This window comes from Tetrao urogallus (genome assembly GCF_951394365.1).
Source record: "Tetrao urogallus genome assembly, chromosome: 8".
NCBI lineage: Eukaryota > Metazoa > Chordata > Aves > Galliformes > Phasianidae > Tetrao > Tetrao urogallus.
The window spans coordinates 7,302,764-7,328,514 of NC_136821.1; the positions used below are offsets into that span (position 1 = coordinate 7,302,764).

The 25,751-nt window shown below is 40.1% G+C and overlaps 1 protein-coding gene across 3 annotated transcripts; it reads left to right on the forward strand.

The window, feature by feature from the left end:
• Positions 1–621: 621 nt before the first annotated feature.
• On the forward strand, positions 622–25,751 carry ACTR3 (actin related protein 3; the record flags this gene model as incomplete). Of its 3 annotated transcripts, XM_079539272.1 has the most annotated exons (12): positions 622–665; positions 14,491–14,546; positions 17,312–17,436; positions 17,960–18,070; positions 19,566–19,661; positions 20,427–20,534; positions 22,166–22,309; positions 23,011–23,184; positions 23,712–23,804; positions 24,316–24,441; positions 25,292–25,375; positions 25,656–25,751. In XM_079539272.1, the coding sequence occupies 12 exons, from the start codon at positions 622–624 to the stop codon at positions 25,749–25,751; spliced, it is 1,257 nt and encodes a 418-aa protein (XP_079395398.1). The 3 variants fall into 3 exon arrangements, with proteins under 3 accessions (XP_079395398.1, XP_079395399.1, XP_079395400.1); XM_079539273.1 differs by lacking the exon at positions 24,316–24,441; XM_079539274.1 differs by lacking the exons at positions 24,316–24,441; positions 25,292–25,375.

Here is a 25,751-nt window from a genome sequence, read left to right on the forward strand (position 1 = left end):
GCTGCAGCTGGTTCTCTCCCACGGCAGTGTTTTACTTGTGAACAGTGCTGAAGGAAGCCAGGGAGCATCTGTAGCACTTCTGGAAACACTAAAAAGCAGAAGAAAGTGAGACTTCTGCATTTGCCCTTTGATGACAGCGTCTATGGGGAAGGCTCTCCATGCCCTGGCAGGAGCAGTTGTCTAAAGCCGCAATGGCAGAGGCTGCAGGGAACCATCATCTTGTCATTTTTAGCACTCTTTTCCCACCACAGAAGCCTGCCCCGCCTTCTCTCGGCTTTCCGGCATTAAAATACAGTTTTCCCCGCCTTCCTTCTGGGAGTCCTTCAGGCAGCCAGGAATTGAGATTTTAAAAAGCCTCCCGCCCGCTCCACTTCGCACCGCCGCGCAGGGGCGCGACCACGAGATCGGACGTCAGCGAGAGTTTGTCGCGCCCGCCCTCGCCGCCGCCGCGCGCAGGGAGGGGCGGATCAGCCATCTTGGGCTCGCCGGGCCGTGCGTGCGGGCGGGGAGGAGGAGCGCCCGCCTTGCGGAAGTGCCCTCGCCCCCCGAGCCGGAGCCGAGCGAAACCGGAGCGCGCCCAGGGCTGCCCGCCGTTCCCCAGCACCGTTGCTACCGAGGAGCATGGCAGGGCGGCTTCCGGCCTGTGTGGTGGACTGCGGCACGGGGTGAGCGCCGCTGACAGCCGGGTTCCGGCGGGGAGGGGCGGCTGCCGTCGGAGATGGCGGCGAGGGGCGTGCGGCGGCACGGGAGAGCCGGGCAGGGCGGGATAGCGGCGCGCTCCCCTCGCCCCATCCGCTGTCGGGCGCCGTGCTCGCTGCTTGCAGCGCTGCGGGCGCGGTGCCGGGCGCTGTGGAAGCCCCGCTGAGGGCGGGCGGCGCTGCTGCTGCTGCGGAGCGCTCTGCTCGGAGCTGCCGGCCGGCCGCGCTCGTGGCGGTGATTTTCTGTGCGTGCGGCTCGTGTCATTTATCCTATGTTACTTCTCTCAGTGGAAGGGGAGGAAAAAAAAAAAAAGTAGAAAAAGGAAAAAAAAGAAAAAGAACCCCTCCCCCGCCAGTGAGCAAGCGCAGAGGAACTTCCTTAGTTTTGTCAAAGCCTCTTCCTGCTTTCAGGCTTTTATACCTTATAAGGCAGTTTTCAGTGTCAAACCTGAAGCAAATCCGTTTTAGAAACTCTTCTTTTTGTTCAGCAGCGCGCAGAAAGGTGAAGAGGACGGCGTGCCGGCCATGTGCCGCGTGAAGCGCGGCCCTTTAGGGAGTGAGCTCCGCGGGTTTGGCTCCTCCACCGTGCGCTGGGTGCTGGTTGCCCTGCGGAGCTGCAGCACGGCCTGGGTGCTGCTGGGGTCACTGGCAGCTCACAGCAGCGCTCAGGAAATGAAAACCGCGCCGCAGCCGCTCTCTGCAGTGCGGTCGTACAGACAGAATGTTTCGTTTGAGCCCTTCTGTGTTGGGTTCTTATTGGGAGGAGAAGTACTGGTGTATTGGCTCCTCTTTGGCTAGCGCTGATGGTTCTGAAGCTTGTCTTTCTGTTTTGTTTCTCGTCTGTCTTCCTGCAAGTAATGGGGGACGTTTCTGAGTGAATGCAGCCTAGGGGTAGATATTAACAATACACTTCAGAAGGGATGTGCTCATCTGAAACTGAAAGCACGTCCTCATCTTCTCTTCCAAAGAATGCATTTGGTTTAAGATATTAGTAATTCTCTTGCAAGAAGAGCAGCTGTATATGTCTGTAGTGTCTGTATGTTTAATGTTTGTGTACAGAAGTCATATTTATAGTTAGAGCAAGAGCAAACTCCGAAAATGGTGTGGGATAAACGCAGCAGGAATGAGAGCGTGTGGTTGCATGTATTGGAAGCAATACAGGCATAATATGATGGATTGGCCTCTGTTCCCAGGTAATGAGCAATAAAACGAGATGTGACAGCCTCAGGTTCCACTAGTGGAGGTTCACGTTGGATATTAGGAAGTTTCTTCTCAGAAGGAGTAATAGTGAATTGGAACAGGCTGCAGTGGAGGTGATGGAGCCAAGAGCTGTGAGTGATATGGTTAGTGGGCATGGGGGGGAGGGTTGAAAGTAGAGATTGTAATTACTAGAGTCAGGCAATTTGATCAGAGCTACTAGTGATGCTAGCCGGAAGCAACATAGTAGAATTCAGCTGTGCAAGAAACCACACTGTCTTCTTGATGTGAGAGGCATACCCAGGGACCTGAGAGTTAAGAACAGATCTTCCTGGAGAAAGTCAGTACATAAGTGCACCATTAGTCAACCTCATTGTGCAGGGCATGCTCTAATGTTCAGTTGTATGCTGCTGACCAAATCTCCCTACTGTTCTATTTATTTTGTTCTTCAGAGATCTCTCTGATGTGCTGTTTTACTGTCAGTCTGTGTTTCTTTGAAAATGACACGAACAGTTCTGCTCTCTTGACTTCTGTTTCTGATGCATTTCATAGTGTGAGGTTCCTCTTTCTTGTTCTGTTCCACAGAATTGTGGAAGGAGACTTTAAATTTTGGAAACTGACAGAGAATTTGGCATGTTTGAATTCGCTGATTTTTGGTAGATAAAGGTGTGAAGTGATGAATTAACAAATTGAAGGGCGGAAAAATCTAATGCCTGAGACAAAGGGGAAACAAGTGTGAAAAAGGATGTAGTGAAATAATAGCAGTAGTGAAATAGGATGTGGTAGCATAATTGCACTGAGTGCATCTCCCAGTGCAACCTTCCCTCTCTTTTTATTTTTGTCTTCTGCTTCACCCCTCCCTGCCCCGTCTCACTTTGTGTGTATAAGCAAGGTTGCTACATACAAATATATAAGTGTGCTCTGTGAAGATCAGCTGAGGTCTCAGCGATGGCATTGTCTCTCTCTTTGATTTTGGTAGGCAAGACAAGTTAGAGAGAGACCCTGAAAACAAGAGGAGAAACTTAAAAAGTGTAATCAATACAAAAAGGTTGAAAGGAGCTATGTTGCTAAGAGCAGGCAAGATTTTGTGCCCAAGTTTTCCAATAAGTACAGGACGTTTTGGAGAGCAAATCTTCCTCTGTGCATGTCATGCATGTAGGCACAGGTTCACCTGGGTGCAGTTTGATGTGAGTGGTTGACGTGTGTTTTGGTTTTTTTTGCCAGCTAACATTGAGGAGAAGGAGAAAGCTGAGAGAGGGGGCAGGTGGCTCACTTGTGCTTCTCAGCATCAGCCTGCACAGATTAGCCATATGTTAAGAACCCCTTACAAAGCATGAAGGGAACAAAGCACAGAAAGGGCTATGGAGGGAGTGCCCTACCTGTTGTCTGGTGTTTTAACAGTTAGTCAAATGTTTTAGGGACGGTCCAGGTGCATGTCATGCAGCTGGAGCTGGCAAATGGGTGAAGTCACTGACATGCCAGTCAGATTATGGGTGCAGCGATAATTCTTCCAATGTTACACTTGTTATTTGGAGAGGTGAATTCCAGTTCCTGTGCATTCTTTGCTTGACCAAACCTGCTATCTAGAAAACAAGGTAATGAGTGCCTACTAAGAGCAGGTAAATACCTGATTGCTGCCTACTTATTTGAAGCTGCTTCTCCTTAATTACATAATGAGGTTACAGATGTGGAAATGACATATCAGAAGAGCTCAATTAGTTCAAAGCAGTTGTTAAAAACGGTTATTTCTTCCTATAATTGAGTTGGCTGACTTAGCTTTAAGTATATTGCAGTTGTAACACAAGGTTGTAGATGTTAGTCAGGAAGTCACTATCCACGTTAATACTGAGTGTGATTTAACTTGGCTGTTGTGAATGCTTTTCTTTCCCTTCTCTCCCCACAATGCAGGCACCCTGTCTCCTCAGCAGTGAGCTGAGAAGTAGCACCTGTGTTTTAGATGTCCAGAATTCCAGTTCTCAGTCTCAAACACTGGTGGATTATTATGATGATGATGCTATGAATTATGCTTCACAATTAGTGTGTGTGAGGATTATGTACATTTTAAAACACACGCAAAAAAGATTTATATCCATAAGGTATATGAACAACGCATCAAAGAAAGGAAAAGCCTCTTAGTCTGTAGTCTTCTACACTGTATTTTTGTGTTTCAATCTTTCTTGAAGTCTCTATGGGTGAGTACAGAACAGCCTGAAAATCGTGATTAAAAGCTCTTCCTACGCCACTTCAGAATTGAGATTGATTAGGCTGACATCTAGGTTTTAGCTGTCTTTCTGTAACTGTTGTGAACTAATTTTTTTCTTAGTATGAACTCGTGTAACACTGAATTAGCTCATCTGGGTGGCAGCTAATTGCAGGCATTCAAATTAATGCCTCTACAGTTGCACTGAAGTGGCTGTGTAACCTACGGTAGGTCCAGCATGAGAACTTAATTTTAAAAGTGAAAGCACTTTGTAGGGAAGCATTTGTATTTTCTGTACTAACCCTTCCATTTTCTACAGGCTTTATGCAGTTGTAGCTCTCAGGTGGATCCATTAGCAACCCATATTTGCGTGTTGTCAGTGAGTAACTTTCTTCTGATGTACCCCAGAATTTGTTCTATAGGCATGGTTATATGTTAGTCTTCTAAGTAAATGGGATTACGTGATTGTGTGGAAAATATCTTTTGTAGTTGCTTTTTGGCGTCTCCTCTGATAAGTCAAGCTGGTCCCTGCTTTACTTCCATTATACAGGCTACAGAAATGAGTGTGTTTTTTCTTCCTTTTCTTTCCTGTACTCTAGGGGAGAATTGAAGGTTTCAGAGCTGATTTGAGGAATCCATGCTATGCTGTTCACACAGGGAGTACTTGAGGCCCTCGAAGCCAGTTGAGAGCTTGGGAGATGGAGGCTGCTCAATGTTTCCAGGCTGTCTTGAAGCTACCAACTTACTGGGGAGATAATTGTCTCCCTGTGAGTTTCCTGTGGAGTTCCTGTAACCAGCTTTCCTACAAATGAAGGAAGGCTGATGTGCAGTGTATGGTACTTCAGCTGGAGCTGTGTCTTTGTGAGTTCCTTGGGGGTGTGTGCAGCAGAGCAGTTACTTCTCTGGTTAATCTTTATGCAACACCTGTGTATCTTCATACTCTTAAATAGAGCAAAGTTTTTATTGGTTGGGTGCTTTCTAAAGGGAAAAATGATGACAAGACAGTGCTGCTCTATTTCTCTTTTTGGTTTTGACCTGGTAGTGTCAGTGCGTGACATCCATGAAGATTATTAGATTTTCAATAGGCAGCAATTATGAGGTGAGAAATCCACTGCTATAAAACCAAGGTAAAGGGAAGGAATAGCCTATATTTTAACATCTTAGATACTTGACATAAATTTCCTTAAACTTTATCTTATGTCAGGCCTAGAAAAGCCTTTCCAAACATTAAAACATGGACTACTTCTACAGATTTTCAAATCCTAACTGCTGTTTTATGTATTATTTCAGCACTATGATATCCTAACAGTTAACATTTCCATTAGATGTCTTGTCCTGACCTTTCAGAGGTTCCAGTGTTCATAAAAGCATTCTCTTTTGGGATGATGTTCTCTACTTTGTGTCATCCCAATAGTCATTTTTCAGAACGGAAAGCATGAACAAAGTCATTTCTTAATGGAATATGGAAAAATAGGCTTCCAGGATTTTAAGAACATCTTTTGCTTGCCAGCGAATGAGTGGTCAGGGAGGAAGGAGGAAATGCTTCATCCTTAGTATGAAAAAAAAGGTGTTATGCTGGATTGAATTCTGTGGTTTTAAAAAAAGAAAATAACAACAACAAAACCCATTTTGAATAATTGCAAATGAGTTCTGTGGACCCATGGTGACCTCTGTTGTCTGTTAGTTTAGTATATCACCATCTATGCATGTTATGCTATAAAGACACAATGTGCAATATAATCAGGAATTACTGGAGGTGGGTTTGAAATGTGTATTCTTTACTTACACGGTCTCCTTTATATTCTTTTTTTCTCTACATAGGAATTCCATTACAGTGAATCAGTTTACATGCTAGATGGCTTTTGATGTGCTTTCAGATGAGATTTATGATACCCTTCTGTCTTTCTGATCCTGCTTTTCTCCCACTTAAGCTTGGTATTTAAAAAATTAGAAGAAAAAGACAAGGGGTGGGATGGAGGGAAACACTTCTGAGTGGAAGGCAAAACTGTTTTGGATCCATGGGCTGAATGTAATGATAACAGAGTCCCTTTGATGTGCAGCACAGCTTCTAGTTGTGCGTGTGGGATGCTTGCACAATAAGCAGGACTTCAGCGTGACCCTGGTGGTGATGAAAGGCCTGAGGGAGGGATGGGTGGCACAGGGCAGGCTCTCTCCCTGTTGCTTGGTTGTAGGTTATTGCCTTGGCTGGACGCTTTGCCTAGAAAGCATGTTAGCTGCACCATTGTGATATGTGTTAGAGCATCTGAATTGCTGAAAACACATATCAGTGAATTCAGAAATACTGTACAAGTTCCTGAGTAGTAATCCATCTCCTATGCTATTGTATAGGCACATGCAAGACACACTACAGTTGCTCTTTTAGTTTATGCAACTGAAAACTTCAGCGTGATGAAACAAAATGTTGAAACATCACTGCAGACTTTCTTTAAGAAACGTGAAAAGGCTTGGACTTCTGACTTTTTTTTTTAATACTTGGACATTCTTCATTTAAAGACTTGAATGAAAAAAGTTAAATCCAAAAGCAATCTAAATAAAATTGTAATCATAAATAAATTTTCTGATCCTTTGCTTAGATAAAGGGAATCTTTGTTGTAGTTGTTGAACTAAAGCAGACATATGTTGGTCTACAGATCCAATGGATATCACTGAGTAGACCCTTAAAAATACAGCTTTGAATGCAAACCTGTGGTTAAAATAACTCTGATACGGGCACTTGTGAGTATCATTGACAAACTTCACTGATGTTTGTCATTTCCAGGTGTTCTGCTAATATATTTCTTTAACTCCTTTTAAATGAATCAATTGCCAGGGATGATTACACCCAATATGAAGAGTCATTATGTCATCCACTGATATTCTGTAGGGTAGGATTCATTTTTCATCATCTCGTTCTGAGCGTGAGCTTGCATTTTTAAGCCTAGACATAGGAAAAGCTCTGGGTAAACTTGGATTTTTTTTTTTTCTCCCCTCCTTGGGGCTTCTTTTCTCTTTATTATTCTCATGTGATTGCTGCCTGTGGCTGCAGCTGTGTGCCGGCTGTGTTTGGCACAGCCGCCTGCAGCCAGGAGGTTGTCTGCTAATGCTCTGTTCCAGTTGTATCCTGCTACCACTGAATGAATCCAAGTGGTAATAATTTGGTTGATGCAACGTCTCATCAGTCTTTTCAGTATTCACTTTTTTGTCATGACTTGCTGTAGGTTTCCTCATGCTGTTTATCATCTGCAAGAACTTTCACAGTCTGACTGCTTGCATATTTGCAGACTTGAGAATGTGAGTGATCTCACTAAATGAGACCTGCTTCTTTTATTAAACCAAAATTCAGTGATGTATTTTTGTCTGCAGCTCAGTAGGGCACATCGTTCTCCAAGACAACTGTTTCTAATTCAAAGCCATTTGAAGTAAGCATGGTGTAATGTGATATATATGCACACTGGTATTTTAATGCAAGTGTATTCTTGATATCAAACACCTGGCTACCTGCTGGGGGTGGTGGGCAGTGTTCTGGGCCCAGGGTATCTCATGGGGCTTGCTGCGGGCTCCTCAGCTCCTTATTGTGACATGATGACCTGCTGAGTTTCAGAGTAATGCTACTGAGGTTTTGCTATTGTGATTGGGATGACAACAGAATACTTACTGATTCAGGGCTGGATAAATGATCACCTCTCTCTCTTTCAATCAGAAGTAACTCCATGGTTTTGGCTGCTGCACTGCTTTTGTTGAGAAGAACATCACAGTTGTTCAGGTTTCTGTAAGGTGTGGCTCTCTGCATTGTGGCTTCAACGTTCTGCCCATTCTGTATGCAGGGAGGTGCTGGTGATAACTGGTTTGTGTCCGTAGAAATTGTGTTTGAGCTGATCCTTCTTGTTTTAGCTGTTGAAAATTTATAGACAGCTGATCTGTTCTCTTTTTTAAATGTCTGCAGTGTTTGGCTTATTTTGAGCAAATGATGCAGAGAACTGCCAAGTCAGTCTCCTCCTCGTAATAAATGTACAGCTAAATGTACAGTGTGAGGGATTAGTTGTGATGACTTCTGAACTTGGGGTATTGTTTCTGCACTGTTTGGACACTTCTCATGGAGTAACGAGGCTGTCACAAGCACTCAGAGAAATTACATACAAATTGAAAACAAATTTACTAAAAAAACAAACAAACAAAACACCAGCAATATCAGTTTGTGTTGTGTGGGTGTGGTGTAACACAGAGGCACTGTTAAGATGCTTGTTAAAATGATTTAGTGGAAAGGTCTCATAGGAAGTAGTAAGAAAAAAGAGAGCATTCTGCTTTTGCCAACACAAACTACTTTCATTATACAAAGATAATATCCAGGGCCTTTTGCTTCTCTCACTTTGAAGAAAATGTATTGAAAGCAAAGCTAACTCTTTTCTGTACTAAAGGACATGTTAGCATTAATATCTGAGTTGGACAGCACACACACACATACATATATATATATATATATATATATATATATATATTGACTGGGACCGCATACTGAGCTGTTACCATCAGTGTCTGACCCACACTTTGTTGGTCTTCGGTGTTTAAATACGGGCTGCTTTTCAGGTATGCTTTTTGTGACTCACTTGTACTGTGGAGTTTCTCATGATAAATGCATCGTGCTGTTTACATGAGGAGAGGAGAACTTCTGCAGTCAAGTTCTTGGTGTGGTTGGTGGGTTTTTATTTAAATTACTGATGCAAGTAAACATGGAACAAATTTAGAAATAGATTCTCTTCTGTTCTGCCCAAATGTTAGTAAAGCTAGGAGCTGTGCTGTGTGGCAGTGCTGTCACCACTCCAGACTGCTGCTAATAGGATTTTCCAGTTGTCAGTTCTAACATGCAGCTGAACATGCTCTGAATATCCTGTAGTATCTGGCTGTGCTGCTGCTGCCACCTTTGTGCTCCTTGTGTGCACTTTGAGGGTTCTGTTCATCTGTGTGTGGCCATGACTTTGTGCTCGTTATCAACTCTTCAAGCTACATTTCACACGTAGACAGCAGTGCTGTCTTTCCTTTGAGTTGTAGATGTAGCTGCTAATTAAAAAAACCGGCATTTTTTGTCATTATCCAGGTGTGCTGAGTGATGTTAACCTTTCTTTATTTTTTTGGGAGGGTGTGGGGGGACACCACCCCATGGTGTCTCATCTATACCTTAACAGGATGTAAGGTTGTAAGAGCACTTCTAACCTTGTGTTTTTCCAGTTGTAGAGCTAATTCTTCAGCTTTCACCATTGATTCCTTGAAACATCTGATCAGTGGATGTTTTAAGACTTGATCTAAGCAGTTGCTATTAAAAAAGTGAAGCAGTGATGTGTGATAGATGAGCTATATTCACTGAAGATATAAAGTGGTGTGAAGGGCATGACTCATTCCAAAGACTTTTGCTATCTTGTGTTTTACCAAGGACACTTGAAAAGAGATAGTATACTAACTTATTAATGCAAGTCCCATTTTCCTAATATAATCAGTTCCTTCGGGGACTGCTGGTGATCTGCTGCTGCTTAAGCAATTTGCACCTGGTGCTGGAGCTTTTTTTAAAGGGGCAGGATGGCTTTCCTTTGCTTCACCATCTATTTCCTGTCATTTCTCTCCATGGGGGCTCAGGAAATAATTGCTTTGCAGATTTTTCAGTCTCATTTGGATTTCGAGAAGGATAAAAGAAGAAAAGCAGCAAATAAAACTGCAAAGGCTTGTTCAGGCTTTCCAGTCAGGTGAAGCGTTGTGTATAAAAGCTCAGGATTCATCCTTCCTGAAAAAGTTTTTTGCTTTTTGAAGTCAGCTTTTTATCAGAAGACACAAGACAGCTAATAACTTACAAACTGTGACAGTGTACCAGTTAAAACAGGAAAGGATATTTAGTTGTTTTTGCTGAAATTGTTACCCTTGTTATTTATTTGTTTTGATGTGCAGCATTCCTGCTTCAGCAGTGTGGGACCCCACGTGTTTCTTGTAGTTACCAGGAGGCAACAGCTTGCTGGGTTGCATGAGCAGACTGTAAGGAGCTGCAGACTGACAGGCAGAATCCCTTTCCTTTTTGGTAAAAACTTAGCACTTGGCCATTTGATTTATTTCATTCCCTTTTGAAAATATAGCATGTGTGTGTCCCTTTAGAATTGCCTTATCTTCTGAGGCTATTAGGCTGGGTTTTAAGTAGAAGATCAGCAGGCTGTGCTAGTGAAGGCAGTTCAAGTGTAAAGGCAACAGACTTGATATTATTATTCACCACTGTTCAGTGTTTACATAACAGAGCCCCTGTTGGCTGGGAGCTTCTCTTTGTTCTTGGTTGTTCTAAGAAATGGTCCCATGCAACTGATTTCTCAGTTATGTTCCTGGGGTTGGATCCATGAAGTAGCCTTAGTGCTGGGAATGAGACTGAGGTCAGCCCAGGGATCAGAGAAGCTGCTGTGGTCAGTGGCAATTGGCCAGGAAGGACAGTGGGAGCACTGGAGTCTTGAGCATCTGGCTTCAAACTGGAGGAAAGTAGTTCAGTTTAACCCCAGTCTTGGAACTCAGGATCTTCATTATCTATATCAAGTTTCAAATATTATAGGGGAATGGCTTCTTTTAAACCATTCAGTGTGTTTCTTTTACATGGCTGGGATGTGGTCCTGTGCGCTGGGTAACACGCAGTGATCGTTGCTGCTCTTGCTGGCACAGTAGCATTTGCAAAATTCACATGGGCTGCATCTTGCAAAAACTAACGTGTCTCTGTGGTATTCGTGTCTGTGCTATGCTGGAATAAAATAATTAAGCATCCATTGAGGAGAGATCAGAGCTCTGACTGTACTTCCTCTGTGCCTGCACTTGACTATCTGTGTTTTAGCACAGGGCTGTCTGCAAAATTAGTAGGATATGGCTCGTGTTGGGCTGCTGTGCCTCATGTAATTCTCAGAATACAGAACAGATACATTATCCAGCAAACAGTCATCCCCAAATTCCTTGGCTTCTTGTTAGAACTGCAGTTGTGCTAGAATTAGGGTGTTTAATTTGGGTGGATATATGCAAAATGACATTTATTGCAGACTGGAAAAAAATAGAGAAAAGGCACACGGTCATGGCTTGCAGACAAGAGGCTTTTTAATGACATTCTTACTTGAAGCTTTTGCTCTAAGTGTTATTTCCTTTCAACTTTAAAGTTATCTGCATTACTGGTAGGTAAGTAACATTCAAGTGAACTTTCTGCTTTCATGTCATAGCCTTAGAGATGTCCATTCTAGGTGAGAGAGCAGGAATGAGAGAGATCACATTGGTGCAGCAGAGAGCTTTGTGAAGAGCCTTGTGTCTGCCCCTTCAGCAATCTCCTGCAGATCAGCACAGAACCTCTTTCTAATTCCAGGGTGTGAATTTGAGGTGAGTGGCACTGTACAGATGCTCCTGTGTTTATGGTGAGCTGCAGATTAGCAAAGTGTGGAGGAGCCTTCGTTAACTTCCCCTTTTTGTGGGGTGAATATCCCCCCCACAAAAATGTGTTCAGCATTTCAGATGGAGAAATGGTCAGAAAGGAAACCACCTTTACTGTGAAGGTTGGATGCAAGTTTTCACCTTGGGGATCTTGTCAATCAGTTCTGCTGCAGACTTTAATACAAATCTGCATGACTAACTTGTGTTCTGTACGAAGCTGCACAGTGCTTTCCTCTTCTACTGCTTCAGTGCCTCCAATTCAGTGTTGGAAAACTGAGTTATATCTTGTGACCACCTATCTGCCTTCCTTCATGGAAGATGCTCCTGTTGCCTTTGTGGTGCATGCAGCAACAAGCAAAGCTGTGACATGCTGGGAAATGTGATCCCCAGTTGGTACTGCCTTATCAATCCTAATATCAGCATTTCTTCAGTCTAAGACAGGGTGTGCCTTGTTCCCCTGTGAATCATCCATTACTCAGACACTGTTGCTGTGTATGAGTGCTTTGTGGAAGTCATATATTGTAAAATCCAGCTTGCCCAAGGTACTGCTGCTTTTTCTGTGTGATTTAAAAGCAGTTTACTTCAAATGGGAACAGTAGAATAGATCAGATCAATCTGAGCAGTACTCTTTTTTTGCCAAAGCAAGTTAAAGAAAGCTTTTATTAGACTATACATTCAGAAAGCTGAGGATTTGTATTCACTTCTATATATTTTTAAACTTCTAACCTCATTGAAACTTGAGTGTGTGTGGACGTGGTGATGTGCTGCTGAAGCTCGCTGTTCACTTGGTGCATTACCCTGCCCACGGCAGCCCTGGCACTTTGCAGAGCCCAGTGGCACCAATCAGTGCAGGCAGGGAAATGCCTCAAGGGGTAGATGGGGAGGCTGGGTTACTGCCCTGACCTGTGCTGGGTGATGCTGACATCCTGCTGCAGGGAATAGCCTGGCAAGGAGGCTGTGATGTACTGGAAATGTGAACCATTGCACTGGGAGCTACATTGGAGAGCTGCTGCACTAAAGCTTTGTTATTCAGACAGAATCCATGTGGTTTTCTTCTTTGTATTTTTTCTCCTTATTTGGAAATCTAAAAATGGGAAACTTTTTCCCGTGTGTCAGAAGACTTTTTTTTTTTCTGCTGAGTAGGCCATACTATTTTTAGATGTGCTGATTTTATGTCTGAATAGAGTCTTTTTATTTAAAAATGCAGCTTGACTGTTTTTGGCTCGCTGGATGTGTGTATGCTGAGTGGTTTCCAACACCACAAGCAACCAAACAGTACATTACCTGCAACAGATCAGCTTTTCTTTGCTTTGAAAGATGAACTTTAACAGCCCAACAGTGAAATTTCTCTTTGCTTGTGAAGGCACTTCTGATTTAGTGGGAGGCGTATGTTGCCTTCAGGGTCCAAAGTTCCTCTGCAAGGTTAGCTTTAAAATCCTGTGTGCTGCAGTTCCTGGTATGCATGGCAAGGTGGGGGGAGTGAGTCAGTATTTGCTGGCCTTCTTCATTTTCTTTCAGAACTGAAAGCTTTATTCTGCATTGACGGTTATAGAAGCATCAATCTATGGAGTTCTTACTTGAGATTTCCTTTAGGAACTAAAGGCTAAGACAGATTGCGAAAATGGTTTTCATATTACTTGAGTCTGCAAAGGGTGGGTTGCCGATCCCAAGTTCAGCAGTACGTAGTGCTGATCTCTGCATGAAGTGTATGTTTCTTTTTGGTGTTTAACTCACTTCCATTAGGTACTGTATTTTGACTTTCCTTGTTCAGTGCGAGTTACTGTTGGTCAGTTTGACACCAAACTTTTTGCAGGAGTGAATTCAGTGGTCCTTATTGGGTCCCTTCCAACTTGAGATATTCTGTTGATTCGATAACCTGTTAGCAGGTCACAGAGAAGATGGTTTTTGTAGTTCTTAAAACGTTTCTCTTGAAAGTGCTTTTCATTTCAGATGAGGTCCTGTTTAAGCACCTGATCCTGTCTTTAGAATAGCACTTCTGGTCCTGCACTGATGTGCACAGTTACTGTCAGCAGTAGAAACTGTGTAGGTGTTTGGGAACATGAGCAACCTGTGAAGCTCTTCTTGCCTGGGAAAGCCCAACCTGTTACTATAGCCGTTGCCTAGTGTTTTGCTGTAGTGTTGACACAGATTTCTGAGTTATTAAAGTTACTGCTGTCCTGTGTTGCCTAAGGTCTGCCAGGTTTGTATTCCATTGCTGAGAATTATAGAGGTACTGCTGTAGTGCTCCTTGCTTTTGCTGACTGTGTTGATGCAACTACCCATCAGTATAAAGAAACTGCAGTCTCTGTTAGGTCTTTTGTACTTCTATGGAGGCTGTTGCCGAAATTCGATGTGTTCCTCGCTTTGCACATTTTGAAATCTGTGTTGCTCCAGTCTTTTGTAATGCTTCCAGCAGCTGGATAGGTTTGGTACAGTAAATTTAGTAGTTTTTTTTTTTTTTTTAATTAGTAATCTTGTCAGTTTTTGTGTTTGGTTATGGATAGGTATATCATTTATCATAGTACATTCTGGCAGTGCAGTGGGTAGAGCTCTGTAGCTGTTCTCCTGCTTTCTGTGTGTGAGTGGTGCCAGTCCTGCACCACACCTGGCTGGTGGCCCACGGGCAAGGGGGATTTTTCTATATGCTTCTACAGCTCACATTATTTGTATGGAAATATGCTGGATGGACCTACTGATGGCTGAGCAGGCAGGAACAATCACTTCAGTATTTAATTTTTCTCCTAAGCATTGATAAACTGAATGATGTACTTGGTGTTTAGTAGTGTAATTCCACTTGAGTAGAACTCGGCAATGTTTTATAATAGTAAGCATTGCTTTACGTCTCAAAAATGCTTTCAGTGAACACACCTCTCTTTCCACATTAAAATGATCACATTTCCCTTCTTTTTTTAAAAGACTTATCTTTGTTTGTGATATTAAATATTATAACCTAAGCTTTTCTTGCCTTAACAGGTATACGAAGCTCGGATATGCCGGTAACACTGAGCCACAGTTTATTATTCCTTCCTGTAAGTATTTGTTACTCGTGTTTAAATACTGATGTTACACTTAACAGTTCAGTGATTTATTTATTTATTTATTTTTTTTACAATGGCATCTGCATAAAAAGGAGCAGTTAGTAACGAGCAAATTGTCATTGCTCAGAGGTCTTTTCAGATCTTTTGCTTTTTGTAACCAATTCTCAATTTAATAAGATAAATTCATTAAAATAGCGTAGTAATATGATTTCAGTCTCTTAGGAAGTTGAATTCAGATGTGAAACAGTAGCACAGCTATATTTGTTGTTAGCAGGTTCTTCCTCTGCTGATAGATCAGAAAACACTTCAGGTGATAGTAACCAGTGAAAAAATAATTATAAAAAAGTACAGTGTTTTAATCTCTGGGGTTTTAGCTGTTACACTTTCCAGGTATATCTCAGTACCACAGCTGTGCTACTTCATTCATTATTTTGCAGATGTAGAAGTAATTTTACTTACTTTATGTAAAACTGCTTATTTACTCACTGTTTTCTGAAATGCTTCTGCCACTTGAAGGGATGTGGCTCCAGTCTGGAGAGTGGAGCTCAATCAGTTTTCTTTAGAAATACTTCACGTAAGTGAAAGAAGTGACCTTCTACACTACTTGGCATTTTGTTGTTGTTCATCTCAGCCAAAGTACTCAAGTATTACATCCTGATTTAAAAAAAATAATCAGTGCACCCAATTTTCCTTGTAAATACAACAGGAAAGGAGCTGGAAGTAACAACACTTAAGTGCAGTCAGTTCAGAAAAGAACTTCTGGTAGGCCAGGCTCTCTGGGTGGGTACAAAACACGCTTCCAAAAGTGGTTTTCACAGAAAGATTTTCTTCACATTAGAGAAATTGAAAATAGAGTATAACAGCAATTAACTTCAGATGTTACAAAATGCTGGATCTTGTCAAGGTGCTCTGATGTCGTAATGTTTTCTTAATATAATTCAGTTTTGGTTTCATCTTTGATTTCCAGGAATGGCCATGTGGTCATTTTGTTTTTCTTCTTAAAAACTGCTTGCTGTGGAACCAGTCAGAGCAGCATTCCTTCACCCTTGCTCACTTGCTGCTTATCTTACTCACTCCTGTTCTTAACAAAGTTTTATCTCGCTCCTTTATATCGTGGTTTTGGCTTAGTTCTGAATATGCTTCTGTAGAGATGACAAATGCTTGCATAAAAAGTGAAGTAAGTGGGAATGCAATGGGTCAGTTCTTTGAGGAAACTTGTTCAGTGTTTTCATTGCTGTCTGCTTTTAAGATCTAGCAGATTATTTGTCTTGCTTGATTTTTCTTTCATTTCATCCTGTTATCCTGACCTGTTTTAAAATAGTCAGCTTTCAGTAAGCCAGGAGTTCTCCAAATTTATTATACATTTGAAATTGTCTATGATAATTGACGTACTAGATGACTCTTTCTTTGTATTAAAAAGGGGGGAAATAACTGAACAGTAGCTAAACATGAAAATTATTTTTTTTCCTGAATGTTCATATTATTGTGCCAAGCCAGCCAGTGCCAAAGGCCCTACAGTAATGTTGGAGTGCTGCCTACCTTCAGCACCGTAAAAGCAAGATTTATGTTCCTGTTCGTGTTTTCATGCTGTAGTTCTCGATTCTGGTTATTAACTTCTCACTTCTGACTTGCACAACCAGCAGTGACCAGCTGTGTGTTGAGATCTCTCAGACTGTAGCAGGGTGAAGCCCGTGGGATGTGAAAGCTTTCAGAATGCTGTGGCAAGTGCTGATGACTTACTTGAAACCACGTGAAGTTAACATACATCTGGACAGCAAAGCTGTCCCCGAGTCTGCAAGCCCTGAAAAATATTTGGCAAGATGCTGTTTTTGCTTGCAGCAAACACTGGCCTTGCAACATCCCCTGCCCAAATTCAGCTTCTACTTACCTACCCCTCTGCTTTTTGGCTCCCACCCTCTTGCTTCCTCTTTCCTCTCCTGTAAGCTGCTACAGAAGTTGTGGTATGATGCAGTTTTCCTTCTGAAGGGCTCAAAATAATGCCTTTTGTCATATTTTGTTCAGTTTTCTGCAACGCTTCAGTTTCACTGGCTGCGCAGCTCTTCTGTTGCTGCACAGAAGGGAGGAAAGGGGAGAAGAATGTGGCTTCCCAGTGCACTGGGGTGCATTAGCCTCACGTGCTACACGTTTCCAAATCCTGTAGCTGTGTGACCTCAGGCTCTGTGAGCTTGTCTTGGTTCTGATCAAACAGCACTTAAGTAAAGGTGAGGATTGAAATAGTTTTGCATTTGAGAGAGTTTTCAGAGGACAACTTTTAAGTAACAGGGGCTGACATTAATGCTTGGTTCTTATTTCTGCAAATTTCCCACTTGTATTTTAATGCTTGGAAAAAATACAGTAGGTTTTGCTGGCGCTGTGACCCTGGTAGTCTGGGAGTTGATGTAAAAGAGGAGAGAAAAAGTCATCTGTGTTCTTGTGGTATTTCATCACTGATCCATCTTCCCTAGGTCCCATGTTTAGTCTTAGCAGTATTTGTTTTTTTTTTTTTTTCTTTATTTGCAATGAGTAATTATTGTGGAAGAATAAATTACCAAGGTGCTGTCTCTTAACTTTTGCCAGTTATTCCTTGAAGTGAAAGATTTATAGTATAAATTATTAGTGTATCAGCTCTTATGTGCTTATGCCAGAGCCAAAGATGAATATAATTGCAGTATTTTCCTATTTCACAATACTAACATTCCTTTTTTTCTCAGTGCTGAATGTATAATCTAAAATACCATTTGTTTTCTTTGTTAAAGGTATTGCTATCAAAGAATCAGCAAAAGTGGTTGATCAAGCACAACGAAGGGTTTTGAAAGGTGTTGATGATTTAGACTTCTTTATTGGAGATGAAGCAATAGAAAAACCAACTTATGCAACCAAGGTACTAAGAGACATTTGGATTTTCCACTACTCTTAGAAATTGTCAAGCATACAATAAAAAGCTTGTAAATGCTTTTTGAATTGTAATCTTATTTTCTTATAAACTATTGTAAGCTTTTGATATTAAATCAGTTTTGCTGACCTTCAAGAGTCTGTGGGAACTGGGGGAGGGACCCCACAGTATTTCATAGCAACGTATTTCTTTTGAATTGATGAGTGGCTGAGAGAGTGTTAGGAGATAGAACATCTCAAGGAACAAGAAAGAATCTTCTGTTAGCCACTCAGAATTGGGATACTGGCTATGGTTTGTCCTCGTACCACCATTCCTGGTACCACCATTCTGTTGTACTGAGAAACACTTAACATATTGTTTTTTCAAGATCAGAATTTCAAATAGATGTCAGGTTGGGATAGGGGCAACCAAATGCAAGGTTTTTAGGTGTTGATAATGTACCTCTAATGCAATTGAAAACATTGTTTTTTAAGTTTGTTTTCAGTTACACTTTGTTATTGTTCTGTAACAGTGGCCCATCCGCCATGGTATAGTTGAAGACTGGGACCTGATGGAAAGGTTTATGGAGCAAGTAATCTTTAAGTATTTAAGGGCAGAACCCGAGGACCATTATTTTCTTTTGGTAGGTAAAATTATTTCGTGCCTATGGAATAGTATATGACAAGGGTTTTGTGCTGATTTGTGGAACAATTCTCAAATACGAATGTGCTTATCTTGAAAAATAAAGGAAATATAAATTACACAAAATTTCCTAGCTTGGCTTATCACATTCACATTTCTTTAACTTTCTGAAAATGCTGAAGGCCATTGAGTCTCAACTGCAAGCTTTCTTTCACACCAACGCACTTCTGTCTTCTCCCTCTATTATTTATGCACTGAACTCAGCAGTGGTGCTTGCATTGAGCATCTCTAGGTTTTGACTTCATGTAATTGCAAGAGTTTTGTTTTTATAGTACTGCCACCTAGATAGTGTATCTAGGGTGAAATTTCGTGTCATTTCTTTATGAAATTCTGAAGGATTGATTGTGGTACATGGACATATCAGGTTTGAATTGAGGTCAGATATTCTGAAGCCTCTCCTGTTCCTTAGCTTTCCATTTAAAGCCATTGAAATAACAGTACTTTTAAGTTTGAATTTTATAGCACAAGTTTGGAACTGAGTGCATTGGTTGTTCTTGTAGAAACTCTAATACAGCTGCACTCTTGAAGATGTAATTAGATCTAGTTGCTCATATGAATATGATAATATTCATATGAATATTGAATATGAAATATGAAGCTTGCTTCATCCAAGCTTTGATTGTCTCCAGGGGTTGAGGTGCCATAATGTGGGCTCTTCTCCCACTACTTCACCAACCCTCACACTGCCTTTTTTTCCCTCCTGATAAATAGTTTCCCATGTGGCTGTTGGTCTCCCTGACCTCATGTTGTGCCACCTTTATGAAGAGTCTGATTCCCTCCTGTCTTTACACTTATGTGGTTGATGCAACAAAAGATAGATGCTTTTTCTCAGAGTACTGTTCAAAATGCTCTTTTAGAGGAGAGGGCTGCTAATATGCATGGTACTTTTACAAAATCTACAGTATGTTATAGCATTGTGTGCTGTTGTCAGTTGCTCTGTTAAGCACATATCAGCTATAAACTTTTGTTCTATAATCATTGCCCGTTGAAGAAAAATAGCTTTTTTTCTTCAGTGAATTTCTGATTTTTCTTTTTAACTTTGTGTACTGACGCCTTGCATTTGACATATATAGGTTTATAGTCTTTGATTCTTTGTGAAAGCATGTGTTATAATAAGCTGACCAAGCCATAAATGGGACCACCGATGTAAATTCTTGAACAGTAATTATTCTAATGTTTCTCATTTCTGCTTTTTCTGTTTGCATTCAAATCATTGTGCTTTTACAGTGTGACTTGTAATAATTCTGTTTGTGTCATGGGTGTTCCTTGGTTTTCTTCATTACACCATTTGCATTTAACAGCACCCTTTACCCTTGACTATTTTTACATGCTGTTCTTGAATGACTCATCTTTCAAAACTTAGCTCTAGGTGATTTTTGAGAGAAGTTGAAGTGTTTAATTTGAATGCAAGTAAAATGTCTTTCTTTATTTCATAGACTGAACCTCCATTAAATACTCCAGAAAATAGAGAATATACTGCTGAAATCATGTTTGAGTCTTTCAATGTTCCAGGACTATATATTGCTGTACAGGTAAGAGCAGAGCTATTTAAAATCTTGAGTGAGTCTTGGAGCATTCTTATGTGCTTTTGGTCACCATTTCCACTGCTAGATGTTTATCTAGGTATGTTACTTAGCTCTAGGTATAGAGTAAGAGCTCTTACTGCACAAACAAAGCCCACTCCAATTGTGGTAGTAGGCTAAATGCTGTGTCCCTTTCAAGATGAAGTAGCTAAAATGGTCTTTATTTTGGACATGCTTAAAACGCATCAGAAGGCAAAAGCTATGCTTCTGCAGTTGTTTGTTTGAAAGCTATTGTATACACACATTACAAAATTAGTTTTCCTTACCACAAGAGAATTTCAAACACTTTTCACTAGCAACTGCTAAGAGGGAGTTTCCGTCAACAGGGGAAAAAATTGAAAGCAGACTAATGGAACTTGTTTTGTAAACAAGATTTCAGACGAAGGTTTTTCCTGTTGAAACACATGCTAAAATACTTCAGGCTGTCCTAAGAAGGCACTTATTTTGTTCCAGTGGATTTTAGATATGAAAGGGTAATGTAATTCTGGGAGATGTTTGTTCATAACCTGCAGAACAGCCAAGAATCACACTTGAACTGGAAATTTGTAACTTGGAGATAAGAGGAAGAAAGTACTTTTTAATGTAAAATAAAACATTTTCAAATGCCTGGAATGCTCATTAGCTGGGGCTTATCAGAAGGCAACGTTGGAAGCTGTGACATCTGCAGTGCAGTGTTTTTACTAAGAATCACTTTCTGTGTTCTCTTTTTACAAGGCTGTCCTTGCCTTAGCTGCATCTTGGACGTCAAGGCAAGTAGGAGAACGGACACTGACTGGCACAGTTATAGACAGTGGTGATGGTGTCACTCATGTCATTCCTGTGGTAAGTATACTTAAAAGCTATGGAAACAACTTAAAAGGAGAGCAGTTTGTCCTCCAAATTCTCTGAAGTTTTCATTCGTACAGTCTTAATGTGGCTAGGAATCGTGAGAAGTGTCAGACAGTTCCCAGGGTTGGAGGTGTGGGTTTTGTTGCTTATTTTGTGCCACAGGAACACTTGGAAGAACTTTTCCCCACTCTGAACTAGCCAGAGTGTATTTTTTTCAATTGACTGATCCTGAAAGATAACTTGTAAGGCTGTGCTAAATGATCAGTGAAACGACATTGCCTTATCATATTTGCAGCTTCTTCTTCTCATAAGAGTCAGTGTGCTCTTTGCAATAGTCAGACCAAAAAGTTTGGAAGCTGCTGTTTAATTCTGTCAGCTTATAATAAAATGTTACATCTGCCCTCAAGTATTTCATATTGTTTCCAGTTTTTCTCCCTCTGTGTCATTTCCTACCTGAATAATAAAAAAAAAATAATGTTGAATATCTGTTTCAATATATTGTTTTCAAAATCAGAAATTAGTGTGATCATTTACTTTAACCTATATATCTGTAGTTTAACTGACAAATTATTGTTCTTATGGTAAGTGTGTGTTTCCTTTTGCAAAAGGAATTAGAAATTTTATAATGGCAGCATTCAATAGTGGTCTTTTATTTCCAGTGCCCATCTTTCATTGAGGATGTAAATGTAAATCTGGGCACCAGGAACATTTTTGTTAGAAAAATGAAGCTAGATTGTATAGATTTTAGTCTGTAAAAATTCTAAAGCATTATCATACTGCAGTAACCTGAGGTGGTTTTTTATTTGTTATACCAAAATATAGCTTAGATTGTGATTAAAATTATGCTGTAATGTAGAAATTTCTTAATGATTCTTATTCTCACGGTGGTAAAGCATGAGATGGCATGTTTTTAATAAGCCTTACAAAACAATTTGGGATTTCAAAGCTTGTTTAGCTGTTTTTTAACATTGTACTGGCAATAGTACGAATTTACATTGAACTTTTCATGTGTTGCGGAGTTTTTTGAGTGCTTCTGGTTTCTGCATTTAGACTGGATATTTTCAGTGTCCCAGTACTGTCCTCTAGGATGAGTATGACTTGTAAGGGTAGTCTGATGGATGAGTTTGTGCCAGCCTGATGCTATAAGCCATCTCAGTTAATGGGCTCAAATGATGCGTTTTCCCTTTGCTCACAGAAAATTAATCTTGGTTCATGTGAGTTGTATCGTGACTGTGACTATGGAGCCACATCATTTATTCTAAAGTAATACTGCATGCTATATGGCTCCTTGACCTTTTTGGTAAGAGTACCCTCATTTTAAAGAGAAAATAAATGCCAAGGAATAGTGAGTATGGCAATCTGTCTGTCTTATGTGTCAGTGACCTTTCTTTTCCTTCTAACCTTTTAATAATTATGAACTAAATGCAAAGCAAAACACTTCACCGAGTGATATAAGGCCTCCTGAGAAGTGGGCTTCAGGTATTTAAGAGCCAGCTTTTAAAGGCTTGAATCTCATGATCACAGGTAGCGAACAGGAGTTGACACTCTGTGACTCCCCCTCGTTTCTAATCTTTGTTGGAAGGAATGCTTATCAATGTCTCTCTCCCAATTAATTTTATTTACAGGCTGAAGGATATGTGATTGGCAGCTGTATCAAACACATTCCAATTGCAGGGCGAGATATAACATACTTCATTCAGCAGCTGCTGCGAGAGCGAGAAGTAGGAATTCCTCCTGAGCAATCCTTGGAAACAGCTAAAGCAGTGAAGGTAGTGTGAATTTTGCAAGTGTTAAAGCTGTTTTAGAGTTGAGTTTGATAGCAGTCGCTTAAAATCATTTCCTTCCACCTAACATTGCTGTTTCTAATGAATATAAAAATATCTACGTAACAGTAAGCACATACACTTTAAGATGTGTTATTTAGTTATATTCTCTTTTGCCCAGGATTCAGTCTTCACGTGACCCTCCCCCTTTATTATAATAATAATAATAATTATTATTATTATTGTAATATTAGTAGAAAGTATTCTTAGTGGGATGTGTAATGTAAAGAGGTGTAATTACTCTTATTCTTGCTTGGTACTGATGTGTTCTTTTTTATAGTACAAAGCTATCTTGAAAGATATTCAGCTTCAAGTAGGCTTAAGCATTGTTTCTATGGCAATTCTGCAGTATACTTTAGAACTCATTTCTTAATGTTATAGAGATTGGGGGGGAGGGGGGAGGGGAAGAAAGTAACTTAACCCAGCAGGATGTGCTGCTTTCAGTGCTACACAGAAATGATCTTTACTAGCAGAGCCATCATCAGACTGTATGCGGTAGATATCAGTTCAGTTTTTGAGGCAGATTCTGTATTTGCCAATTTCAAAGCTTTTAAGAAAGAGTTACTATTCTTCTAAAAGTATGCTTTTTTTTAATGAATAGCAGAAAACACTGTATGACCTTGGAACTGTACATATTTACTTTTCAGGAACGTTTTAGTTACGTTTGCCCTGACTTAGTAAAAGAATTTAACAAGTATGACACAGATGGTACAAAGTGGATTAAACAGTATACTGGAATTAATGCTATCTCAAAGAAAGAATTTACCATTGATGTTGGCTATGAGAGATTCCTGGGACCAGAGATATTTTTCCATCCTGAGGTAAATTGATATGAATTGTCTTTACTTCATTCTAGGCGCGTTTTAGATGATTCCCTACAAATAGTATTTGTAAATTATTGAAATGTTTATGCAAGTTTAACATTTCTCTTTGTTTCTAAAAAGATACCAGATGTTGGGTGTTGTTAATCTCTGTTCCTGTGTAGGGAAATCTTACGCATAAAGCTATCCCCTGCACTGACTCCTTCCAATCAAAAAGTTGTTTTTTTTGTCAGGGTATTTTTCTTCAGTGCTTGTGATCTGGAAGGGCTTGTATTCTTTGACCTGTTGTGATTAACAAAAGCTATTTAGGAGAATAACTGACAGAACAGATACTTCAAGTTTAATATTCTTTCAAACTTTTTGAAAATGGCAGCAAATACAGCTAATGTATCTAGTCCATTAGTTTTTTTTCACTACAGCCCCAATGTAGTAGCATGGTTTGTTTTTTTCCCCTTATTTTTGACCTTCCTTTCTTTGCTGTATGTGGTTCTGCATGCTGACCTGGCTGTTTTTATTCTTGACTGTAGTTTGCTAATCCTGACTTTACGCAACCAATCTCAGAAGTAGTAGATGAAGTTATTCAGAATTGTCCCATTGATGTTAGACGTCCTCTGTATAAGGTCAGTAGCTGAAGTGATATTTTTCTGTAGTACTTGTTCTGGGAGGACGGGGGTTTGTATTGAAATCTGTTGGAAGACGGGATTAAGAAAGAAAGCATTTTAAAAGTAGAAAGTAGACCATTTTTCTGGAAAGCAGAAGGCTTTATGTTCACATAATTTTTTTCAGAAGGGGATGTGTCATTGCTCAAGTGGAACTTTAATGAAACAAAGGAAATCATAATCTGAGCCAAAGAAGTGAGGTGTGCTAAACTATAAGTGGATTTTAAATCACAGACAGTTCTAACAAGATAGCCTCTTTGAGAATTCATATTCTCTCATGCTTCAGGTGTTAAATAATTTAAAACAGGGTAAAAGCACACCTGGATGTTTGTAAATTTGTTTAAAAGAAAAAGCCAACAAAAAAGAAATTAGGAAATTTGTAGAATTTAAGAACTGGATAAAACTGGAGATGTGTATTTTTAGAAATTTAATACAATGTAAAAATTAACGTATTTATTTTTTCTCTAAACAGAATATTGTCCTCTCTGGAGGCTCAACCATGTTCAGGGACTTTGGGCGCCGCTTACAGCGAGACTTGAAAAGAACTGTTGATGCTAGACTGAAACTTAGTGAAGAACTTAGTGGTGGCAGACTGAAGGTTAGTTCTTGTAGCTAATGCATTTAACAAGAATCTCTCTCCTTAATTTGGGTTCCTTCTTCTTTTGACCTCTGATCTGCTGTTTGCGTTTTTTTTTCTGTTAACTCAGGATACATAAATGACACTAACAGGTTAAATTGTTTAAAATTATTTTAAGGCAAGAATGAAGGGATTTGCTCATTCATTTCTAATTCTTGAAATAACTAGACAAGTTCAAACAATACTATTTTTAAGTGCATCTTTTGTAATGTGCCATGTAGACAAATCTGAAGTTTGTTATACAGTTTCCTAGCTCCAGTAATGTTCTCATTTCTATTTCTAAGACAGGCTTTAGGTTGTGATTCTGTGTGCAGTTATGATTTTATTGGCTATGGCTACATTTTTTTAATCAATCTGCAAATAATATGTTGTTAAAATAATGACAAATTTGACAAATTTAAAAACATGTTTTTATGAAGTGGTTGTTTTTTTGTTTTTTTTTTTTAAAGTAAGTAGTATGGGGCTTTTTTTTGCAATTGAAAAACAGTACTTTGAGGAAATTAAGCAGAAAACTGAAGGTGGATAATCAGACAGGAGGAACTGGAGCAGAGCTCTTAGGAGAAAACCAGCGTGAATGCAAGTATCTTTTAATATCTGATAACATAAATAGCCCTTGTTACGAAATCACCACTTCGTTCTTAGTCAGAGTTGTACAACTGAAAAACTAATCATATATTTACATACCCAGCATTTAGAAAAATGATAGTTTGTGAGATGCAAACTTGGAATATACGGTCCTTTGAAATGATTGTTTTTTCTACACTGAGAATTAAATATATTTAAATACATTCCTTTTCTTTTTCTTTTGCAGCCTAAGCCCATTGATGTACAAGTCATTACACACCATATGCAAAGATACGCAGTTTGGTTTGGAGGATCAATGCTGGCTTCCACAGTAAGTTAGCTGTAAAGCTGAATATGTCTGAGCCCTGCGTGTGTTTTTGGAGTTCTTATCTGTACTTTAGTTCATAATAAATGCAGTTGGGGATTTTCTGATGATTTTTGAGTAACAAATGTTACCTGTTGCACCTAGGCTTATGCATTAGGCTTCAAAGATCTGAAAAAGCAAATGAAAGGCTTAGAAGTTTGCTTCTTTTCCCATTTGCTATATAAATGTTAGTATTGTTAAGCTGAGATATGAACACCACTGATCTTCTTTCTCTTCCTCCTTACAGCCTGAATTCTACCAAGTATGCCATACCAAAAAAGATTATGAAGAAATTGGTCCTAGCATCTGTCGTCACAACCCAGTGTTTGGAGTTATGTCTTAA